General features: G+C 44.3%; 1 protein-coding gene across 1 annotated transcript; it reads right to left on the bottom strand.

Moving 5' to 3' along the window:
• Positions 1 to 18,979: 18,979 nt before the first annotated feature.
• On the bottom strand, positions 18,980 to 19,675 carry LOC136827595 (uncharacterized). Its single transcript, XM_067085071.1, has one exon. It carries the CDS (start codon positions 19,673 to 19,675, stop codon positions 18,980 to 18,982), a length of 696 nt encoding a protein of 231 aa, XP_066941172.1.
• Between the last annotated feature and the right edge of the window lie 3,698 nt (positions 19,676 to 23,373).

The raw sequence follows: 23,373 nt of genomic DNA, 5'->3' as shown, positions 1-23,373 counted from the left end.
CCAGATGACAAGGATTCTGAACTTGAAGAGGATATGACTGCCGCCCTTGTCGCTGCTTCGGCCACCGCCCTTGAGCAAGAATGCCTCATACTGGATGAGGAGAGGGTCAAAGAAGCAGCCTCCAAAGAACCTGTGTACCAGCTGCTGGCAGCTAAAGTTGCAGTAAATGACTGGCGCCTGCAGAAGGCACAGGAGGTGGCCTGCCTACATCAGTTTTACTCAGTTAGGGACAGGTTATCTATGGTAGAAGACCTGATAGTCTACACTTACGAACAAGGATGCCCACGTCTGCTCATCCCAGAGGAACTTCGCCGTCAAGTCATTACAGGCCTTCATGCAGGACATCAGGGGTAGACTCCATGCTCCGCAGGGCTAGACAATCGGTTTACTGGCCAGGGATGGAAGGCGACCTGCAGAGCCACAGGGATGGATGTGCCTCTTGTGATGTACATGCTCCACCACAACCTGCTGAACCATTAGTACTCACACCACCCCAGAATACCCATTCCAGTCGACAGTGGTGGACATGTTACAGTTGGAGGGCCATATGTACATGGCCTATGCAGACAGGCTCACTGGGTGGCTGGAAGTGGCACACTTCCCACATGGCACAATGTCATCAAGAATTATATCAGTCTTGAGGACATACTTCACAAGATGGGGAGCACCAGAGCTAATCTTGACGGATGGGGGCACAAACCTCATTAGTGAAGAGACCACATCATTCTTCAGAAAATGTGGGGTTACGTATGCCTGTCGTCAGCCCATTACCCCAGTCTAATGGAAGGGCCAAGCAGCAGTCAAGACTACCAAGAGGATCATCAGGCCTAACATAGGCAAAGGAGGCAGCCTCGATTGCAACAAGGCATCCCTGGCAATTCTTCAGTACCTCAATACACCCCTAAGGGGTTTGACAAGTCCCCAGCACAGCTCGCTGTCGGCAGGCAGCTCAGAGATGGAGTGCCAACACCCAGACAGCATTACAAGGTGGAGAGGCACTGGGATGAGATAATTCAGCGGAGGGAGTTACGAATGGCAGAGTCCCAAAGGAGACCCTGTAAGAGGTGCAAAAGAAACGAGCAGGTAAAAGTTACTGCTGGTTTATTACAGATTCAGGCAGTTTATATAGCTGCCGACTGGCGCCAAACCACGGAAGACAATGGGATTGAGTGTGACCTGAGGTCAAAAACAATTAACAATAATATACAGCGAGCAAGTACAATTTACAATACAAAACATACAGAATTCCAATATGGATATAATCTTGATGCCTGCGAATAAAAAAACACAAGATACATAATTCATGACAGTTGAACAAATACATGTAAAGTTTAAATGGTAGAAAATGCGTGACCTGGCACGTTAAGCATAGCGAATTGTGCGGCGAAAGTGGGAAGTCACCAAAGAAAACTTGCTCAGCAGAGGCTTAATGAATGTCGATCCAAAGGAGACTCCGCTGACGGTGATGTGGTGACTTTACAAATACTCACGCCCCAAAACGTGGGACACGTCTGATTAATCTGCGATCTGCTGGGACGCTGAAGGGTGCCACGGCTTGAGGACAACGGAGGGGCTTCCTGCGCATGAGGCTGCTGGGCTGCTGGTGCGGGCGGGCCCTTCCTGGGACAGTCACGTGCCCGCCGTTTGCAGGGGCCTGGCTGTGGCGAAGGGTGGCTGGGCAGGGGTTGTGCTGCGGTGACGTCTGTGCCCTCCTCCCGGAAGGCGGGCTTTAACCGGTCTACTGAAACCCAATCGTTCCTCCCGGGAGTGCCAGCAGGAACGCTTTTGCTGTTCCGCTCCAGCACGCGGAAGGGGCCCCTGTAGGGCCTGGTCAGTGGCGGGCGGACGGCGCCGACCCTGACGAAGATGTGGGTGGCGGATGACAGTCCTGGCGGTGTGAAGGTAGCCGACCTGTCGGTGTACATGCGCTTGCAGGGGGCGAACTAGCCGACCACATCGCAGAGCCTCTGCAGTGATGGGTTGTGGCGATCTTCCATCACGAGTTTGCCTGGGACCACGAGGGACTCTCAATAGGTTTTTTCGGCTGCGGACGGGTGCCGTCGGCTCTGGGGCGGTTCTCAAACCAAGGAGGAACCACGGCAGCTGATGTTTCAGTCCTCGGCGGTGCAGCGGACATGAGGGGTGCCTTCAGGGACCTGTGGAACCGCTCGACCAGGCCATTGGCCGCTGGGTTGTATGCCGTGGTGGTGTGATGCGTGGTTCCCAGCAGCTGAGCCAGGGCGGACCATAACTCGGTTGTGATGTGGTCCGGGAAGCCGAAGCGGCTGACCCAACTGGAAAGCAGGGCCTCGGCGCACGCGCTGGCGGTGGCTTCTTGCATCGGTGTGGCTTCGGGCCACCTTGTTGAGCGGTCACCACCGTCAGGAGGTATCTGGACCCGCCTGATGGGGAAGGGGCCCGACGACGTCGACATGAATGTGGCCGAAACGGCGCCTGGCTGCGGGGAACTCGCCTGTCCCAGACTGTGTGTGTGGCTACCCACCTTGCTGGTTTGGCACTGCAGGCACTGTTTCGCTAAGGACGTGGCGCCTTCTGTACCCTGTGCCAGACGAACTTCTTTGACAGCAGCTTGGGCCGTAGTTCTGCCAGAGGGATGAGAGGCCATGAATGATGTCGAATACCTGGCGGTGGCGTGAGGCTGGAACCAAGGGGCGGGCTGACCCAACCTGATGTCACAGACGAGACTTGGGCCCCGGGCGAGGGTCACATCCCGCCACTTAAGGGACGTGATGGCGGTGCGGTAGGCTGGGGTTTCTGGGTCAGCAGCCTGTTCCTGGCGAGGTCTTCGATCCCCTTTGAGCTGCACTGCGTTCAGCTCGACTCTGGAGAGGGCCTCTGCTACGGGATTTTTCCTGCCGGGAGGTACCTGACAGAGCAGGTGAATTCGGCGATGGCTGAGAGGTGGCGCTGCTGCCTGGAAGACCATGCATCCCCCTGCTTAGTCAAGGCGTGAACCAATGGCTGGTGGTCCGTGAAGATTGTGAAGGGTGTCCCCTCCAGGAGGAACTTGAAGTGCCGGACAGAGCGGTACATCGCGCAGTTCCCTGTCGAAGGTGCTGTAGCGGGTCTCTGCGGGGTTGAATTTCTTGCTGAAGAAGGCGATGGGCTGGGGGGCGCCGTTGATGACCTGCTCCAGGACAGCACCACAGGCGACGTTGCTGGCGTCCATTGTCAGCTGGAGGGGGCCCTTGGGATCCTGGTGTGCCAAGGCGGTTGCCTCGGCGAGGGCGGCCTTCGTCAGGGAGAAGGCCTGCTGCTGGCTGGGTCCCCAAGACAGGGACTTTGGTTGGCCTTTGAGAACTTCCGTCAGGGGGCCATGGTGTGCTCGACCCCGGGGATGAACCGCCTGTAGAAGTTCACCATCCTGAGGAACTCCTGGACGGCCTTGACGGAGGTGGGGGTGGGGAACCTGGTGACGGCTGCTACTTTTGATGTGAGTGGGCGGACGCCTGCCAGGGATATCTCGTGGCCAAGGAAGTCGGCTTTCTAGACGCCGAAGGTGCATTTGTCAAAACACACGATGAGGCCATTCTCTTGGAGGCGCTGCAGGACTGCCTGGATGTGCTTTTGGTGTTCACTGTGAGACCTGGAAAATATGAGGATGTCATCTACGTAGCAGACGCAGAACTTCAGGTCCCCGAGGATGCTGTCCATGAGCCACTGGAAGGTCGCCCCGGCATTCTTCAATCCGAAGGTGGAGAAGGCGAACACATAGGACCTGAACGGCGTGATGATGGCAGTCTTTGGTATATCCTCTGGTGCGACAGGTACCTGAAAGTATGATTTTAGAAGGTCTAATTTAGTGAATACCTTGGCTCCGTGAAAGGAGGCCGTGAGGTCTTGCATGTTTGGCAGGGGGTAGTGGTTGGGCTCCATTGTAATGTTGAGATGCCTGTAGTCGCTGCAGGGTCTCCAGGAGCCATCCGGTTTCTGCACCATGTGGAGGGGGGAGGCCCACGGACTGGAGGCCTTTTTGCAGATTCCCATCCGCTCCATCTCTGCGAATGCCTTCTTCGCCTCCTGAGGGTGCTGTGGGGGAAGCCTTCGGAACTTCGCATGTGTAGGGGGGCCTTTACTTGTTATGTGATGGTATATGCCATGTTTGGCTGGGGCCCCGGGGACTTGGCGGAGTTCGGGCTTGAACACTTCGGGAAACTCCGTCAGCAGGTGTGCGTACTGGTGGGGGGCGATGGAGCAGATGGTGGGTGCCTTGGGTCCTGCTGTCAACGGGAGAGATCGGCAGGAGTCAGTGTCGAGGAGCCGCTTACACCCTATGTCGACTAGCAGGCCGAAGTGCGCAAGGAAGTCAGAACCCAGGAGCGGGTCCCACGTCCGCTTTTACGAAGTCCCAGGAGTAATTCTGGCCCAGGATGGAGATCGACAGGGGCCTGGTGCCGTAGGAGAGGATGGGGGATCCGTTGGCGGCTGTCAGGAAGGCAGCCGGGTCTGGTTTCTGCTTGCGGTCCTCCCTGGATGCTGGGAAGGTTGATCTAAAGGCCCCTGTGTCGACCAGCATCATCCTGCCGGAGATGGTGTCGCGGACGTAGAAGCCTACTGGTTCTGGGCCCCTGGGTTTTTCAGTTGCCATGGCAGTTTGTCCTGCTGGCCGCCGCCACCCCCATTTTCTGAACGAGCAAATGAGCAGGGCGGCAGGCAGTTTTGGGCATCTTTGCCGAACCACTTGTGGTAGTGGCACAGGCCTGGGGAACTCCATCTGTTGTTGGGCGGTGGATGTCTCCTGGCGATTTTTTCGACGCTGACACCCTGCTCCGCTTTTTCTTTCTGCTGGATGGAGCTGACTGACTGTGTGGGCGCTGTTAGCCGCTGCGTAGCCTTCACGCAGTCCGTGAGGTGCTGTGCCGCTTGGATGAGGTCATCGAGGGGCATGGTGTAGGGGTGAGGAATCTGGGTGCGGACCTCCGGGAGGAACTGGCGAAGGTAGATCTCCCGCGACAGGCTTATTTCCTGCTGCTTTTTGCTGCCGTCGAAGTCTGGTAGTGAGAGGAGGTCCTCGACCATGCTCCATGCATCTACAGCATTGAGGTCATGCTGCGGGTTGACGGTGAGGTCGATGGCGCAGGCGCCCCGCCAGCGATTGGTAGGGAGCACGTTTCGAGGAGGGCTTTTCGCTGATATTGTATGTGAGGGGGTGTGCAGCGGACACCCGCGAGATGAGTTTTCTGTATACCTCTCCGGGAGGGCGCATGACCGTGGTCGGCCTGCAGAATTTCGTCTGTCAGGTGCGCTACCCTGAAGTGGCTTTCGACCCTTGAGCAGCCACATCGTTGGGTTCCCCTGGATGAACGGTGGCAACTTTATGGACAGGGCGGCCAGTGACTGTGTTGCCGGGCCATGGAGTGTTTGGGGCGTGGGCATGGGTGTGGAGGTGCGGGAGGGCCTCAGTGCAGGGACGGGCGCAGGTGAGATGGGAGGAAGGTAGACCTCCGAAGTCTGCGAGGTCCGCGGTTAACTGCACGAACGAGGAGATGTCCACTTCCATGCTCGCTCTTTGCCCTCTTACTGGAGCGGGTTATCAAAAAAAAAAAAACGCACTTCAGCGTGCGCCGGATGAGTTGGTTAGTGACGCTGGTGATTTTGCCGACGAGTCGGCACGCCAAACGCTGGTTACAGCGCCATGTTTAGTCTGCTAAGAGCGTTGGAGAGTTCCTGGAGCCAAGACTGAGTCGCCGTGTCGGTCCGCTAATGGCTCCGGGATACGCCGGGGGGTCACCACTGTAAGAGGTGCAAAAGAAACGAGCAGGTAAAAGTTACTGCTGGTTTATTACAGATTCAGGCAGTTTATATAGCGGCCGACTGGCACCGAACCACGGAAGACAATGGGATTGAGTGTGACCTGAGGTCAAAAACAATTAACAATAATATACAGCGAGCAAGTACAATTTACAATACAAAAACATACAGAATTCCAATATGGATATAATCTTGATGCCTGCGAATAAAGAAACACAAGATACATAATTTATGACAGTTGAACAAATACATGTAAAGTTTAAATGGTAGAAAATGCGTGACCTGGCACGTTAAGCGTAGCAAATTGTGTGGCGAAGAAAGTGGGAAGTCACCAAAGAAAACTTGCTCAGCGGAGACTTAATGAATGTCGATCCCGAAGGAGACTCCGCTGACGGCGATGTGGTGACTTTACAACCCAACCACCTACTGGCACCAGGGAGCTTCTACCCCTGGTTGTAGGCTGCAGGGTAAGAGTGCAGGATCCTGTAACCAAAACCTGGGACTGATCTGGGTTGGTAGTGGAGTCTAAGGGCCACCGACAGTATCTTATTAGGCTGGATGAAAGCGATAGGGTATCACTTAGAAACAGGAAGCACCTGAAAGTGTTAAAACAGCAGCCCCCAACGTCCTCAGCCATTCCCCCACGCCTGGAACCCGCTACACCTCTTCCAAAAAGGTGCACAGTGCAACCCTCATGGATGGGCGAGTATGTCATGGGTGATATTGAACGTTAACCCATGCTTGTGCTTGCGTCACCTTGTACAGTTACATTTTGTTGTCCCTCATGCTCATGTCATCTTTTGTTTTCGGTAAGCCAAATTGGGTAGAAATTCTGTTGTGCAAACATATTTTATGCATGTACATATTGTTGCCATGCATGTCCTTGTATGTTGTGACACTCAGTATTAACCATTACTTTTATGCTATGGAGATTTTCCTTTTACAGTTTTCTTTGTCTATATATATGTATTTAATACATATTTACTCATTATTATTTTCATTTAATATTATGCCATGCCATAATCTTAGGGGGGGGATGTAGGGTGGTTGATTGTACGTGATGTATGTTGTCAGGAGGAGAGCGGAATTGACGCCAATGTTTCCCGCGCGCCTGCACCTTACTTGCAGTCACACCTCTGTACTGATTGGACGTGTAATAAAGCATTGGAGTGTCCCACTGGTTTCCTTCTGCCTCTAACAATATATATATATATATATATATATATATATATATATATATATATATATATATATATATATATATATATATATATATATATATATATATATATATATATATATATATATATATATATATATATGATATAAATAAAAAAATACAAATAAAAATATATCTATATTTTTATTTGTATTATTATTCCTATTGGTTATATAATCAAATTGAAATATTTTTAAAAAACTTTTTATATTACATTCATTTTCCTACTTTTAGGCGATTACCTTTTATTTATTAATTATCAGGTTTCCTTCAGTTTTTGTTCTATATTTTTATTTTTACGTATACCTCATGCTGATTTTTGATGGTTATTGCGAGGTTTGAATCTATAAATAGTGGAGAGCCACCCTTAATAAGTTTGTAAAGTCCCCGCTCAACAGGTTTTCTATGAAGAGCCTCGCGTTTTCTACAGTGCCTTCACATCTAACGCTAGGTCGGGGTACTCAGCCCTATTTTTCATTATGCTCTTATACATATGTATGTGTCAGTGTATTTCTGTGTCTAATCTACTATTGTCAATTGTCACGTTATCTGTATGTACCTGTCCTGTTTTGCATAGAGAATAATTGACCTCAGGTCACTTGTATGTCTTTTTACTGATGTCCGCACGCCGCTTTATAAGCGGGCCGCTGCCTCAGTAAACTAGCAGTTCTTGTCTACCTGCTCTTTCTTTCGCACCCTCTTACAAGTTCCCCTTCATATTCCACCTTGATTCTGAAAGGAAAATTTGTTTGCTGAGAATAAAATAAAAATAAATAATAGATGTAAATAAAAATAGAAATAAAAATATAGATAAATAAAAATAGAAATATTAATGTAAGAGCAAAAATAAAAAATGAAATGATTCAGATGGGGAAAGACCCAGATTTTTCTCCCAAAAAATACAGGAATCGTAGTAGCCTACAGTACTTCAAAATTTATATACAAATCTGAGAGATGTACCGGGAGAGATAAAGTGAAGAGAAATAAACTAAAGGCTATATGCCCAACCAAATACACATTCACACAGTACACTGGTGGTCCTAAACCTCTCTCTCTCTCCACTACTAAATAAGGGCTGTCAGTCGGACTAAATAAAAAATAAAAATTGAAAATTTAGATATAAATAAAAATAAGAAAAAAAAAATATATAGTGAAAACTATAAAATAAAAAGGAATAAAAAAAAATTAAATTAAATAAAAATAAAATACATAAAAATGAAAGTGAATGAAGGCAGAAATAGTGAAAAAATAAAAATCAAGTGAAATAAATAAAAACTAAAGTAGCTTACTTTTGTTTCAGCAGAATTTTATGCATTTCTGTCTGTTTTTTGTTTTTATGTTTTTAAAGATTCAAACAAATAATTTTTAAAAACTTTTTTATATGCACCTTTGTTTTTTTCGAAATAGAATGTATCTGATTTTCAACCTCGTTTATAAAACCCAGTAAGGTCAAAAATACCCTGAAATGAAAATGGTGAGAAAACCTCACCCTGTATGTCACAATGAGGTCATGTTGTAAAGTCACCTAAATAGATAAATAAGTAAATCCATCGAACGTAAATTCGCTAAGTCTCCGCTGAGCAAGTTTTCTATGGTGACTTCCCAATTTCTTCGCCATACAATTAATCAATAAACGTAAATCACGCGATTTCAATCATTTAAACTATATATGTATTTGATCACTTATTATCAATTGTGTATCTTGTATTTCTTTATTCGCAGGCATCAAGATTATATCCACATTGGAATCCTGTCTGTTTAAATATATTGTAAAAACTGTACTTGCTCGCTGTATATTATTGTTAATTATTATTGACCTCAGGTCACACACAATCTCATTGTCTTTCATGACTTGGCACCAGTCTGCCGCTAAATATAAACTGCCTGGATCTGTAATAAAGTAGCAGTCACTTTTACCTGCTCTTTTCTTTTGCACCTCTTACAGTGGTGACCCCGAGTAGTCCTGGAGCCATTAGCGGACCGATACGGCGACTCAGTCTTGGCTCCAGGAACTCACCACACCTTAGCGGACTAATGACAGCGCTGTAACCAGCGTTTGAATAAATAAAAATAACTAAATAATAAAATCACCAGCGCCAAACGGACTCAATAGCGCACTTTAATAAATAAATTAACGCAAGTACCCCACTCCAGTAAGAGGGCAAAGAGCGAGCATGGACACGGACATCCCCTCCTCATGCAATTAACCACGAACCCCGCAGACTAAAAGGTCTACCTTCCTCCCATCTCACCCGCGCCCTCCCCTGCACCGAGGCTAACGCCCTCCACACCCCTAAATAACACTCCTGGCCCGGCAACACAGTCACTGGCCGCCCTGTCCGTAAAATTGCCGCTACACAGGGGAACCCAACAACGTGGTTGTACAGGGTCGAGAGCCACTTGAGGGTAAAATAAACCTGACCAACGAAATACTGCAGGCCGACACAAATCAACGCCTTCCAGAGGAGGTATATAAAAAATAAAAAAACGGGTGTCTGCTGCACACCCTCTCACATACCACATCGTGAAGAAGGCCCTCCTCGAGACGTGCTAACTGATCGCTGAGCGGGCCAAAAATAAATAAATCGACCTCGCCGCCAACCCGCGGCATGATCTCAACTCAGTAGATTCATGGAGCATGATCGAGGACCTCCTCTCACTACCAGACTTCGACGGCAGCAAAAATAGGAAATAAGCCTGTCGGGGGAGATCTACCTTCGCCAATAAATAAATCCTAAGGTCCGCACTCCAGATTCCTCACCCTTCACCATGTCCTCGACGTCTCATTAAACGGAGCAGCACCTCACGGACTGCATGAAGGCTAAATAAGCAGCTAACAGCGCCCAAATAAAACAATCAGTCAGCTCCGTCCAGCAGGAAGAAGAAACGGAGCAGGGTGTCAACATCGCCACCAGGAGGCAACCACCGCCCCACAACAAATGGAGTTCCCGGCCCTATGCCATTACCACAAGCGGTTTGGCAAAGACGCCCAGAACTAAATAAATAAAAAAAATTTGCTCGCTCAAAAATGGATAAATGGCGCGCCAGCAGGACAGACAGCCATGGCAAATAAAAAACCCAGGGGCCCAGAATCAATAGGCTTTACGTCCGCGACACTGTCTCCGCAGGATGATGCTGGTCGACACAGGGGCCTTTAGATCGATCTTCCCAGCATCCAGGGAGGACCGCAATAAAAAAAATAAATCCGCCGCCTTCCTGACAGCCGCCAACGGATCCCCATCCTCCCTACGGCACAGGCCCCTGTCGATCTCCATCCTGGCCGGAGTTATTCCTGGGACTTCATCGTCGCGGACGTAGGGACCCCGCTCCTGGGTTCTGACTTCCTTGCACACTTCGGGCTGGCAGTCGACGCCAGGCATAAATAAATAAACACCGACTAAATGCCGGTCCTTCCCGCTAGCAACGGGATCCAAGGCACCCACCATCTGCTCCATCGCCTAAATAACCAGTATGCACAGCTGCTAACGGAGTTTCCTGAAGTATTAAGCCCGAGCTCCGCCCCATCCCCGCGGCCCCAGCCAAACATGGCATATACCATCACATAACGACTAAAATAAATACACATGCAAAGTTCTGGAGGCTTCCCACAGCGCCTTCAGTAGGCCAAAACGCATTCGCAGAAAAATGGAGTGAATGGGAATCTGCAAAAGGCCTCCAGTCCGTGGGCCTCCCCCTCCAATTGGTGCAGAAACCGAATAAATCCTGGAGACCCTGCAGCGACTAAGGCGTCTCAACATCGAAACGGAGCCCGACCACTACCCCTGCCGAACATGCAGGACCTCACGGCCTCCTTTCACGGAGCCAAAATATTCACTAAATTAGACCTTCTAAAATCATATTTTCAGGTACCTGTCGCACCAGAGGATATACCAAAGACCACCATCATCACACTGTTCGGGTCCTACGTGTTCGCCTAAACCTTCGGATTGAAGAATGCCGGGCGACCTTCCAGCGGCTCATGGACAGCATCCTCGGTGACCTGAAGTTCTGCGTAAAAATTGATGACATCCTCATATTTTCCAGGTCCCACAGCGAACACCAAAAACACATCCAGGCAGTCTTGCAGCGCCTCCAGGAGAACGGCCTCAAAATAAATGCGTTTAAAAACAAATGCACCTTCGGCGCAAGAAAGCTGACTTCCTAGGCCACGAGATATCCCTGGCAGGCGTCCGCCCACTCACATCCAAAATCGCAGCCGTCACACCAGGTTCCCACCCCATCTCCGTCAAGTCCGTCCAGGAGTTCCTCAGGATGGTGAATTTCTACAGGCGGTTCATCCCCAGGGTCGCACACACCACGCCCCCCCTGACGGAAGTGCTCAAAGGCCAACCAAAGTCCCTGTCTTGGGGACCTAGTCAGCAGCAGGCCTTCTCCCTGATGAAAGCCGCCCTCGCTGAGGCAACCGCCTTGGCACACCAGGATCCCAGGGCCCTCCTCCCGCTGATAACAGACGCCAGCAACTTCGCCTGTGCAGCTGTCCTGGAGCAGGTCATCAACGGCACTCCCAGCCCATCGCCTTCTTCAGCAAGAAGTTCAAAATACAGAGACACGCCACAGCACCTTCGACAGGGAACTCTGTGCGATGTACCGCGCAGTTCGGCACTTCAAGTTCCTCCTGAGGGGACGCCACAATCTTCACAGACCATCAGCCACTGGTTCACGCCTTCACGAAGCAGGGGGACGATGGTCTTCCAGACAGCAGCGACACCTCTCAGCCATCGCTGAATTCACCTGCTCCGGCAGGTACCTCCCGCAAAGAGAAATCCTAAATAGCAGGAAAAAATCTCCAGAGTCGAGCTGAACGCAGTGCAGCTCGGGTAAAAATAAATAAAGACCTCGCCAGGGAACAAGTCGCAGACCCAGAAACCCCAGCCTACCGCACCGCTGTCACGCCCCTAAATGGAGGGACGTGCCCTCGCCCCGGGGGCCCAAGTCTCCTCTGCGACATCAGTACTGGACAGCCCTGCCCCTGGTCCCAGCCTCCCGTCAAAAAGGTATTCGACATCATTCATGGCCTTTCACATCCCTCTGGCAGAACAACGCCAAGCTGCTGTCAAAGAAGTTCGTCTGGCAATAAAGTAGAAAGATGCCACGCCCTGGGCGAAACAGTGCCTAAAAAAGTGCCAAACCAGCAAGGTGGGACGTCACACACAGTCCGGAATAGGCGAGTTCCAGCAGCCAGAGCAGCGTAAAAATACATACATATCGACGCCGTCGGGCCCCTTCCCCATCAGGTGGGTCCAGATATCTCCTGACGGTGGTAGATCTCTCAACAAGGTGGCCCGAAGCTACACCGCGTGTGCCGAGGCCCTGCTTTCCAGTTGGGTCAGCTGCTTCGGCGTCCCGGACCACATCACAGCTGCTGGGGACCACGCATCACACCACCACGGCGTACAACCCGGCGGCCAATGGCCTGGTCGAGCGGTTCCACAGGTCCCTGAAGGTGTCTTTCATGGCCCTCTACACCACCGAGGATTGGAAATATCAGCTTCTGTGGGTCCTCCTCGGCTTGAGAACCGCCCCCAGAGCCGACGGCACCCCGTCCGCAGCTGAAAAGACCTCACGGCGAAATAACGTGGTCCCAGGCGAAAAAATCAAACGGAAGATCGCCACATTCCGTCACTGCAGAGGCTCCGTGATGTTGTCGGGCAAAATCGCCCCTGCAAGCGCACGCACACCAACAGGTCGACCGCCACACTGCCAGGGCTACCATCCACCACACACGCCTTCGCCAGGGATGACGCCGTCCCGCCCGCCACTGACCAGGCCCCACAGGCCCCCTTCTGCGTGCTGGAGCGAATAAATAAAAGGCGTAAATGCTAGCACTTTCTGGGAGGAACGACTGGGTTTCAATAGACCAGTTAAAGCCCGCCTCCTGGAGGAGGACACAGACGCCACCGCAGCGCACTTAAATGCCCTGCTGCCCTTCACCACAGCCGAATAAATAATAAACGAGCGGGCGATGGCCGTTTTGGAAAAGGCTGCCCGCACCGCAGCCAAACAGCCTCACGCACAAATAAATAAAAAATATTGTCCTCACGCAGCCGTGGCACCCTTCAGCGCCCCAGCAGATATGCAGACTGATCAGATGTGTCTCACGTCTTGGGGGAGAAGTATTTTTAAAGTCACCTACAGAGCCGTCAGCGGAGTCTCCATCGAACATGTCATTCGCTAAGTCTCCGCTGAGCAAGATTTTTATGGTGACTTCCCAGTTTCTTCGCCATACAATTAGTCACGCCTAACGTACCAGGTCACGCGATTTCAATCATTTAAACTATATATGTATTTGATCACCTATTATCGATTGTGTATCTTGTATTTCTTTATTCGCAGGCATCAAGATTATATCCACATTGGAATCCTGTCTGTTTTTATATTGTAAAAACTGTACTTGCTCGCTGTATATTATTGTTAATTATTATTGACCTCAGGTCACACACAATCTCATTGTCTTTCATAAATAAAAAGTCTGCCGCTATATAAACTGCCTGGATCTGTAAATAAAAAAATAGCAGTAACTTTTACCTGCTCGTTTCTTTTTGCACCTCTTACAATGTTATATTTTTATTTTTTTATTATTTTCATTCATAAAATCAAATTTCTGGCTAAATAATAAGTCGAAGGAAGGCCAGGGCTAAAATAATGGACAGTATAAAAATAAAAAAATACACATTTAAAAAATAAAATAAAAATTAAATATATAGATAAAAATAACACACACACACACACAGACAAACAAAAATATATATATATAAATATATATATATATATATATATATATATATATATATATATTCAAGAATTTTTCCCCAAAAGACTGGGAGAGTTCTAAGTCCCAGATGGTATGGGCCTAGGATGATCAACCTGAAGGGCACTATCAGTAAATATCGAAGCGAAGGTCCATCAAGATCAGGCAGGGTTTTACAGTTTTCTTTAAAAAAATAAAGTATTTAAATTTAACTTACATTAACGCACAAGGACCACGCGGTTAGGTAGAAGACAACTCTGAAAAAGTTACAATTTTATACAAAACTTACTTCGAAATAATCAGGCTATACTTTAACCAAATGTTAACTACATCAAGCCTCGGATGGCAAAAATGTGAAGGGATTAATTTAGCATACTAAAAGAACCGGCTCTTGACTATAAAATGAACAATTTGGCTGGGGAAGTGACGACTTGGAGAGTGCTCAGCTTACCTCAATGATATGCCCTCGAGAAAGACGCATACAGCGCCTCTGCATGTCTCGTCGTCACCTCGGTTCCCTCTCAAAATTTCTACATAGGCTAATTTACCAAAGAATGTACTTGAATTATTTAAAAAGGAACCTCTCCGATATTCCTGGTACAGACAATACAGGCAACTGGCCGGACACAAATAACACTCAGACATATTCAGAGAAAAACTGGAACCACGAACTCTGCCGTCTGCTCACCCGCTACCCCTCACTTATCCTGAACGTTGTGAAGGATTGTCGAGAAAAACGGATCCAGTTTTTTCACAACATATATAGTTATGGTTCTTTGGTTTGTATCGTAATATAGATTTAACTTTTCCTTTATTATTTTCCATGTTTTTATCAAACATTTTTATTTTTGTTGACCTTCATGTGAAAAATAAAAACAAAAACTTTCTTTCATACCTGGAGAACTTATGTGACGTCATAGACTAATCGACATACAGTAGGTGGTAGATGTACCTGAACATTATTTTATAACAAAATAAAATATACAATTGGAATGAAATAAAAAGTATTATGAAATATTTAAAAATAAACACCTTTAACTAAAAAGAATGAATATATATATATATATATATATATATATATATATATATATATATATATAATATGTATAAATATACATATAATATATATATATATATATATATATATATATATATATATATATATATAAATAATATATATATGTTAATGCACTATTCTTCTATTGCTTAACGTGAATGATGGAGAAACACAATTTTGATACGCACATATAGTTCTTTATTAGATCCATGACGTTAACATCGATATGGTTATATTGATAGACGTTTATACATGTAGACTTGACGTATGTAGCGTAACTTGAAGTGATGTGATGTGGTTCAATTACTATGGATAAACGAAAAAGAAATCAACGTATGAATAATATGCTAATTTATACAAAATTATTAAGTTAAATAACTAAGACTGATAGAAGCAATATGCAAAGCTTAAGTAAATTATGCATGTATAACGGCTAATTACAAAAAGCTAATACACAAAGTCAATATAATCAAGGCTCATATAAAGGCATACGTTATATACCATGTAGGCTTTACAATTGGGAAAAGGATGAATCCGCTATTCTAAAACAGTATAATAGGCGTTTACTTACAATTGTGTTCCTATAACAAACGGTCCAAATATTCCTCAGTAAATACAAAACTTTCGTTATATTCGTTATATCCGTTCTGTATGAACTCTCTTTTTAAACTGATAAGTTTCCTCATTTGTTTACAGAAAGACACTGCCGATTACCAAAAAGTTCACGTGACCGAGAACTATGCATAAATTAGCTAAAACAACCCAACACCAAGTAAACAATTCATATGGCCGAGCGTAAACTCGAACCAGCAAACTACCACACAGTAAACCTTAACATTAACCATTGCGATAACTAGACAACACAAACATTATTTACAGTTAATCGTTGGGCATCAACATTACTCGACCTCTAAATCATATGATTTACAAAAAAAATATAGGATGCACAACTAATGTTTCATTTCATACTACAATACGTGAATAGAACATGAATAAAACAAGCTTAAAGAACGAACATTAAAACGATAAACACAACAAAAATAAAAATGAGTTTTACAAACAGATATGAACTAGAAATATCAATGTCATATAGTGTCTCTGGAAAATATCTATAACACTTGATCTTCTTTTGGAAGTAAGAGTACGAGCTTGCTCACTGGTCTGTGCAGTTCAGAAGATTGGGTTCAAAAATAAGTTTGACGCTTCTCACAACACCTCTGGAGTCTGGCAGTACCTCTGTTACACGTGCTAGTGGCCAGTGAAGTCTTGGCGTGTTCTCGTCTTTCAGGAGCACGATGTCACCTTCCCGTGTATTTCGTTGTTGTTTGTTCCATTTGGGGCGTTGCTGCAGGCTGACTATGTACTCCCTTTTCCATCTGCTCCAGAACAAGTCTGACAAATATTGTACTTTACGCCACCTTTTTCTCGAGTACACATATTCTGGTTGCGAAGGTCCCGGTATTAACCTCTTGGGTGACTTCATGTGGAGGATCTGACTCGGACTTAGTGGTTCCATGTCATCAGGGTCATCAGAACAGGTCGTGATCGGTCTTGAGTTCCTACGATGAGCACTCTACCTCGAGACGAATATCGTAATTGTTTTTGAGTGAGTGTTCTCTCTTGTCTTCTTTCGTGGTTGTTTTATTGAGATTCTCGACCATCTCTGGCTTGCAAAGGTGATCTTTTGTATAAAGCAAACGATTGCCTTTTCAGCCTTTTGCATGATCTGTGTGGTCCTTAAATTTATAGTTTGTTCTTTGTTTCAAAGAAAGCCAAAATGCTATGAATACTGCTACTGCTCCTTCAGTCTCTCCCACCTGGAGAAATGGGTGATTAAAGACATAAACGGTGAGCCTTCTTCTGATGTAGTAGTAGTAGCTAAAGACATAAAGTCCTCTTCTGTAACCTGCGGTTCGGTGCTGGGGTGCATCTTTGCAGGGCATTCTGAAGCCGGCATATTCAAGAAATCCGGACCTCCAGCCAATGAGTCATGTCTGACGACATCACAGAACCTACTCCACGTGATGCAACGTCTGCTGGGTTCAAATCAGTGCTAATGTACTTCCACTGGTTAACGTTGCTGAAGTCTCTTATTTGACGGACTCTGTTGGCCACAAACACTGGAAAACGCTTTCTCTCAGCTCTGATGTAATAAAGGACTGTTGTTGAATCTGTGTAATAGCAGACTTCATTGAGATGGAGATCAAGCTCAAGGGTCATTTTCTGTCCTAAATTTACAGCTACAGCGGCTGCTGTGAGTTCAAGCCGTGGGATAGATGTTGCTTTCAATGGAGCAACCCTGCTTTTCCGATGAGAAATGAAGTTTTCGAACATCCACCCTCGTTTGAGGTTAGGTATGCAACAGCGCCATACCCAGATGTACTGGCATCTGAGAAAACGTGCATCCGAAACGCCGTATCTTTTGTTTGCTGTGGTAACTTTAGACATCTCGGGATTGTTATCTTCTGAAGGTTGGGGCTTCGCTAATCCATTGTTTGAAACGTTGCTGGTGATCATCAGGCACTTCGTCATCCCAGGTGAGAGTGGTTTCTTTGCAGAGGTCTTGCAGTATTTGCTTTGCCAGCAGCACAAATGGAGCAGCGAAACCAAGGGGGTCATAGATGGATGATACTATGGAGAGAATGCCTCTTCTTGTCAGCGGTTTGTTTGGCAACAACACTGAGAAGCCAAATGTGTTTTTCAGTACGACCCAAAGTATTCCGAAAGCGTGCTTAGGCAGTTACTCGTCATAATTGATGTCTCTTGTCTTTAACTCTTTGGATCGATCATCAGCTGGGATGGTGTTTAGGACAGATGCGTCGTTACTAGTATATTTACACAGTTTGAATCCACAGCCCCCACAGGTAGCAGTCAGTTCAGCAATCAGAGAACTGGCTTCGGTGGCGTTTGGTACAGACTTTAGGCAGTCATCGACATAGAAGTTCCGCTTAATTGTATGGGCGTGGTTCAATTACTATGGATAAACGAAAAAGAAATCAACGTATGAATAATATGCTAATTTATACAAAATTATTAAGTTAAATAACTAAGACTGATAGAAGCAATATGCAAAGCTTAAGTAAATTATGCATGTATAACGGCTAATTACAAAAAGCTAATACACAAAGTCAATATAATCAAGGCTCATATAAAGGCATACGTTATATACCATGTAGGCTTACAATTGGGAAAGGATGAATCCGCTATTCTAAAACAGTATAATAGGCGTTTACTTACAATTGTGTTCCTATAACAAACGGTCCAAATATTCCTCAGTAAATACAAAACTTTCGTTATATTCGTTATATCCGTTCTGTATGAACTCTCTTTTAAACTGATAAGTTTCTCATTTGTTTACAGAAAGACACTGCCGATTACCAAAAAGTTCACGTGACCGAGAACTATGCATAAATTAGCTAAAACAACCCAACACCAAGTAAACAATTCATATGGCCGAGCGTAAACTCGAACCAGCAAACTACCACACAGTAAACCTTAACATTAACCATTGCGATAACTAGACAACACAAACATTATTTACAGTTAATCGTTGGGCATCAACATTACTCGACCTCTAAATCATATGATTTACAAAAAAAATATAGGATGCACAACTAATGTTTCATTTCATACTACAATACGTGAATAGAACATGAATAAAACAAGCTTTAAAGAACGAACATTAAAACGATAAACACAACAAAAATAAAAATGAGTTTTACAAACAGATATGAACTAGAAATATCAATGTCATATAGTGTCTCTGGAAAATATCTATAACACTTGATCTTCTTTTTGAAGTAAGAGTACGAGCTTGCTCACTGGTCTGTGCAGTTCAGAAGATTGGGTTCGAAATTGACGCTTCTCACAACACCTCTGGAGTCTGGCAGTACCTCTGTTACACGTGCTAGTGGCCAGTGAAGTCTTGGCGTGTTCTCGTCTTTTCAGAGCACGATGTCACCTTCCCGTGTATTTCGTTGTTGTTTGTTCCATTTGGGGCGTTGCTGCAGGCTGACTATGTACTCCCTTTTCCATCTGCTCCAGAACAAGTCTGACAAATATTGTACTCTACGCCACCTTTTCTCGAGTACACATATTCTGGTTGCGAAGGTCCCGGTATTAACCTCTTTGGGTGACTTCATGTGGAGGATCTGACTCGGACTTAGTGGTTCCATGTCATCAGGGTCATCAGAACAGGTCGTGATCGGTCTTGAGTTCCTACGATGAGCACTGGGTCGAGACGGAATATCGTACTTGTTTTTGGTAGTGAGTGTTCTCTCTTGTCTTCTTTCGTGGTTGTTTTATTGAGATTCTCGACCTCGCTTGCAAAGGTGATCTTTTGTATAAAGCAAACGATTGCCTTTTCAGCCTTTTGCATGATCTGTGTGGTCCTTAAATTTATAGTTTGTTCTTTGTTTCGTAAGAAAGCCAAAAATGCTATGAATACTGCTACTGCTCTTTTCAGTCTCTCCCACCTGGAGAAATGGGTGATTAAAGACATAAACGGTGAGCCTTCTTCTGATGTAGCAGTAGTAGCTAAAGACATAAAGTCCTCTTCTGTAACCTTACCAACATTGCTGGGGTGCATCTTTGCAGGGCATTCTGAAGCCGGCATAATCAAGAAATCCGGACCCTCCAGCCAATGAGTCATGTCTGACGACATCACAGAACCTACTCCACGTGATGCAACGTCTGCTGGGTTCAAATCAGTGCTAATGTACTTCCACTGGTTAACGTTGCTGAAGTCTCTTATTTGACGGACTCTGACTCTTGGCCACAAACACTGGAAAACGCTTTCTCTCAGCTCTGATGTAAAACTAAAGGACTGTTGTTGAATCTGTGTAATAGCAGACTTCATTGAGATGGAGATCAAGCTCAAACGGTCATTTTCTGTCCTAAATTTACAGCTACAGCGGCTGCTGTGAGTTCAAATAATGGGATAGATGTTGCTTTCAATGGAGCAACTTTGCTTTTCCGATGAGAAATGAAGTTTTCGAACATCCACCCTCGTTTGAGGTTAGGTATGCAACAGCGCCATACCCAGATGTACTGGCATCTGAGAAAACGTGCATCCGAAACGCCGTATCTTTTTGTTTGCTGTGGTAACTTTAGACATCTCAGGATTGTTATCTTCTGAAGGTTGGGGGCTTTTGCGTAATCCATTGTTTGAAACGTTGCTGGTGATCATCAGGCACTTCGTCATCCCAGGTGAGAGTGGTTTCTTTGCAGATCTTGCAGTATTTGCTTTGATCAGCACAAATGGGAGCAGCGAAACCAAGGGGGTCATAGATGGATGATACTATGGAGAAATGCTCTTCTTGTCAGCGGTTTGTTTATACAACACTGAGAAGCCAAATGTGTTTAAGTTTCGACGACCCAAAGTATTCCGAATAGCGTGCTCGGTAGGCAGTGGGTCATAATTGATGTCTCTTGTCTTTAACTCTTTGGATCGATCATCAGCTGGGATGGTGTTTAGGACAGAGACGTCGTTACTAGTATATTTACACAGTTTGAATCCACAAACCCATTTTAGCAGTCAGTTCAGCAATCAGAGAACTGGCTTCGGTGGCGTTGGTACAGACTTTAGGCAGTCATCGACATATGTTCCGCTTAATTGTATGGGCGTGGTTCAATTACTATGGATAAACGAAAAAGAAATCAACGTATGAATAATATGCTAATTTATACAAAATTATTAAGTTAAATAACTAAGACTGATAGAAACAATATGCAAAGCTTAAGTAAATTATGCATGTATAACGGCTAATTACAAAAAGCTAATACACAAAGTCAATATAATCAAGGCTCATATAAAGGCATACGTTATATACCATGTAGGCTTACAATTGGGAAAAAGGATGAATCCAGCTATTCTAAAACAGTATAATAGGCGTTTACTTACAATTGTGTTCCTATAACAAACGGTCCAAATATTCCTCAGTAAATACAAAACTTTCGTTATATTCGTTATATCCGTTCTGTATGAACTCTTTTTTAAACTGATAAGTTTCTCATTTGTTTACAGAAAGACACTGCCGATTACCAAAAAGTTCACGTGACCGAGAACTATGCATAAATTAGCTAAAACAACCCAACACCAAGTAAACAATTCATATGGCCGAGCGTAAACTCGAACCAGCAAACTACCACACAGTAAACCTTAACATTAACCATTGCGATAACTAGACAACACAAACATTATTTACAGTTAATCGTTGGGCATCAACATATATATATATATATATATATATATATATATATATATATATATATATATATATATATATATATATATATATATATATTATATATTGTCACAAAGTGTTCCAAGTACCTGGTTATTACATAATTAATCACAGAATTCAAAATTTTACCTCACTTCAGCCAGATACCTGAACTCTCATGACAATAAAATTATGACTGAGTACTCTAAGGGCAACAGTAATCCCTTGAAAAGCTTCTTAATCACGTGAAAAATCAGACTAAGTTTATTGAAACAAGTGTGAGGTATCAACAATTAAACAAGAAATACACTGAAGTAAAAGGGCCTCACTCCATCAAACAACTTAAACTGTTTCCCTGGTCTCAACTCGCTTCAGCAAAACTAAAGGAACAAAACATGTTTATCACTTTGCCTTATGCACGCAATTAAACCTATTCACTGGTGGTCAATAAATGAAACATTGTTTTTAAAAAATTTATACATAAAAATTTATTTTTAAATTAAAAATTTATAATTAGAGTTCACAATTTGAAAAAATTTACTATTACTTGAAATCAGCACAAAATTTAATTAATTCTTGAATTAAATTACAAAAGTTAATTTATCAAGATATTGAATTAATCAAGGCAAAATATATGCTATCCAGAAATACTTAAGATTTGAAAAGAAAACCTAAGTAAATGAAAATTAAGTCAAGTATGCAACATTAAACTATTAAGAAATACTTAAAATACTAAGTAAATAAATGCTGAACTACCACTATCTAGAATATGAAAAATTAAGAGATTGCAAACACAAGAACACACAAAAATACACAAAAGATTCACCAAAACAACTTCACTAAGGCAAAAATCCCTTAATATACCTTATTATACCATGGATATAATAAGTAAAATTCACTTTACCTTAAACAAACTTGTGAAAACTTTTACAAAATTTACTTCAAATGCAGCTGCTCGAGATTCACAAAACACACTTTTGATAGGCACTGTTACGAATATATATGTTTGTTACTGCTACTACCAGATCTCTAAAGCTAATATTAATACCAATGACCACATGAATATTTTATGTTAATAATTTCTCTCTTTTAGAAAGAGAGAGAGAGAGAGAGAGAGAGAGAGAGAGAGTACCACACGAAAGGTCTCTGAAATCAGAATGAGCAAAGTCTATGATTCCAGCTAGGAAATGAAGCAATCAGACGATGTTATTATTTAGATATTTTGGAAATGAGATACAAGGGAAAATTCTAGAAAAGGAAGATGATGTCACTTTCTGAGCAAAGTGTTTTGAACTGCAACCTTACAAAATATGACGTAATCGATTGAGACGTTTTCTTTTCCTCTCAAAAAGGTGTACGTGACTCGAGCAAAAAATTGTATGGGATGCAATCAGAAAAATACATGTAACATTGTGAAATCATTCGTCTTTTTCTTGTATGAGACAAATATCTTACATGACTTGACTGTTATCTCTCGCTTGTCAATGCGTTATCTTTCACGATGGCAGTCAAAGCAAAACAAAGCGTTCATAGAACACACGTGGCTGAGAGACAAAATACGCGATCATATACTACGTTATTACTAAAAATGTATTATTAATTCTAAATTACAATGTTAAGTTATCTAAATCATTAATTCTCGTGAGATCTGACATTACACTACATACGATATTTCAACAATCACTATCGTTACACAGAATACATTATAACTAGAACAGTAAATATATAAAAAAATCATGAAAAGATATACATTTTAAAGACAATATCATGAGATTCCTCCCCCCAGAAAATTAATTATCCTGGGTTTGAATCCAACGATTCACAACGGGATAAATAATCTGCTATGACATTGTAGGCACAAAGACCACCTGGTCAGTCTCTGATTGTTATTTTTCATTTTATTGACGAATGAGAAAGGGTTGTGGTCTGGCAACACTAAAATTTCTTAATTCCTAGGTCGGTTCACATACACTTCAAACTTTTTCAATGCTGTGATTAATGCTAGTAAGTTTTCTGATGCTTTTTCAACTTTGAAGACATGAAACATACTGGATGAAGAATGCTGTTGTCATCTTCCTGAAGCAGAACAGCTCCAATTACACAGTCAGATGCATCAACTTGTATTACAAACTTCTTATTGAAGTCTGGAGCTTGAAGCACTGGTCTTGAAGTTAAAATGGCTTTAACCTTCTCAAATGATTCTTGACATTCTGGAGTCCAAACAAGCTTTGTCATCAGACTGGTTAAGTCAGTTAAGGGAGTTACTACGGCTGAGAAATTCAGATAGAATCAGTGATAAAATCCAGCCATGCCTAAAAATCTTTGTAGCTGT

The sequence above is a fragment of the Macrobrachium rosenbergii genome, chromosome 42 (assembly GCF_040412425.1).
Source record: "Macrobrachium rosenbergii isolate ZJJX-2024 chromosome 42, ASM4041242v1, whole genome shotgun sequence".
Classification (NCBI taxonomy): Eukaryota; Metazoa; Arthropoda; class Malacostraca; order Decapoda; family Palaemonidae; genus Macrobrachium; species Macrobrachium rosenbergii.
The sequence above is the reverse complement of the archived record's forward strand: the minus strand, read 5'-3'. Positions and strand labels throughout refer to the sequence as shown.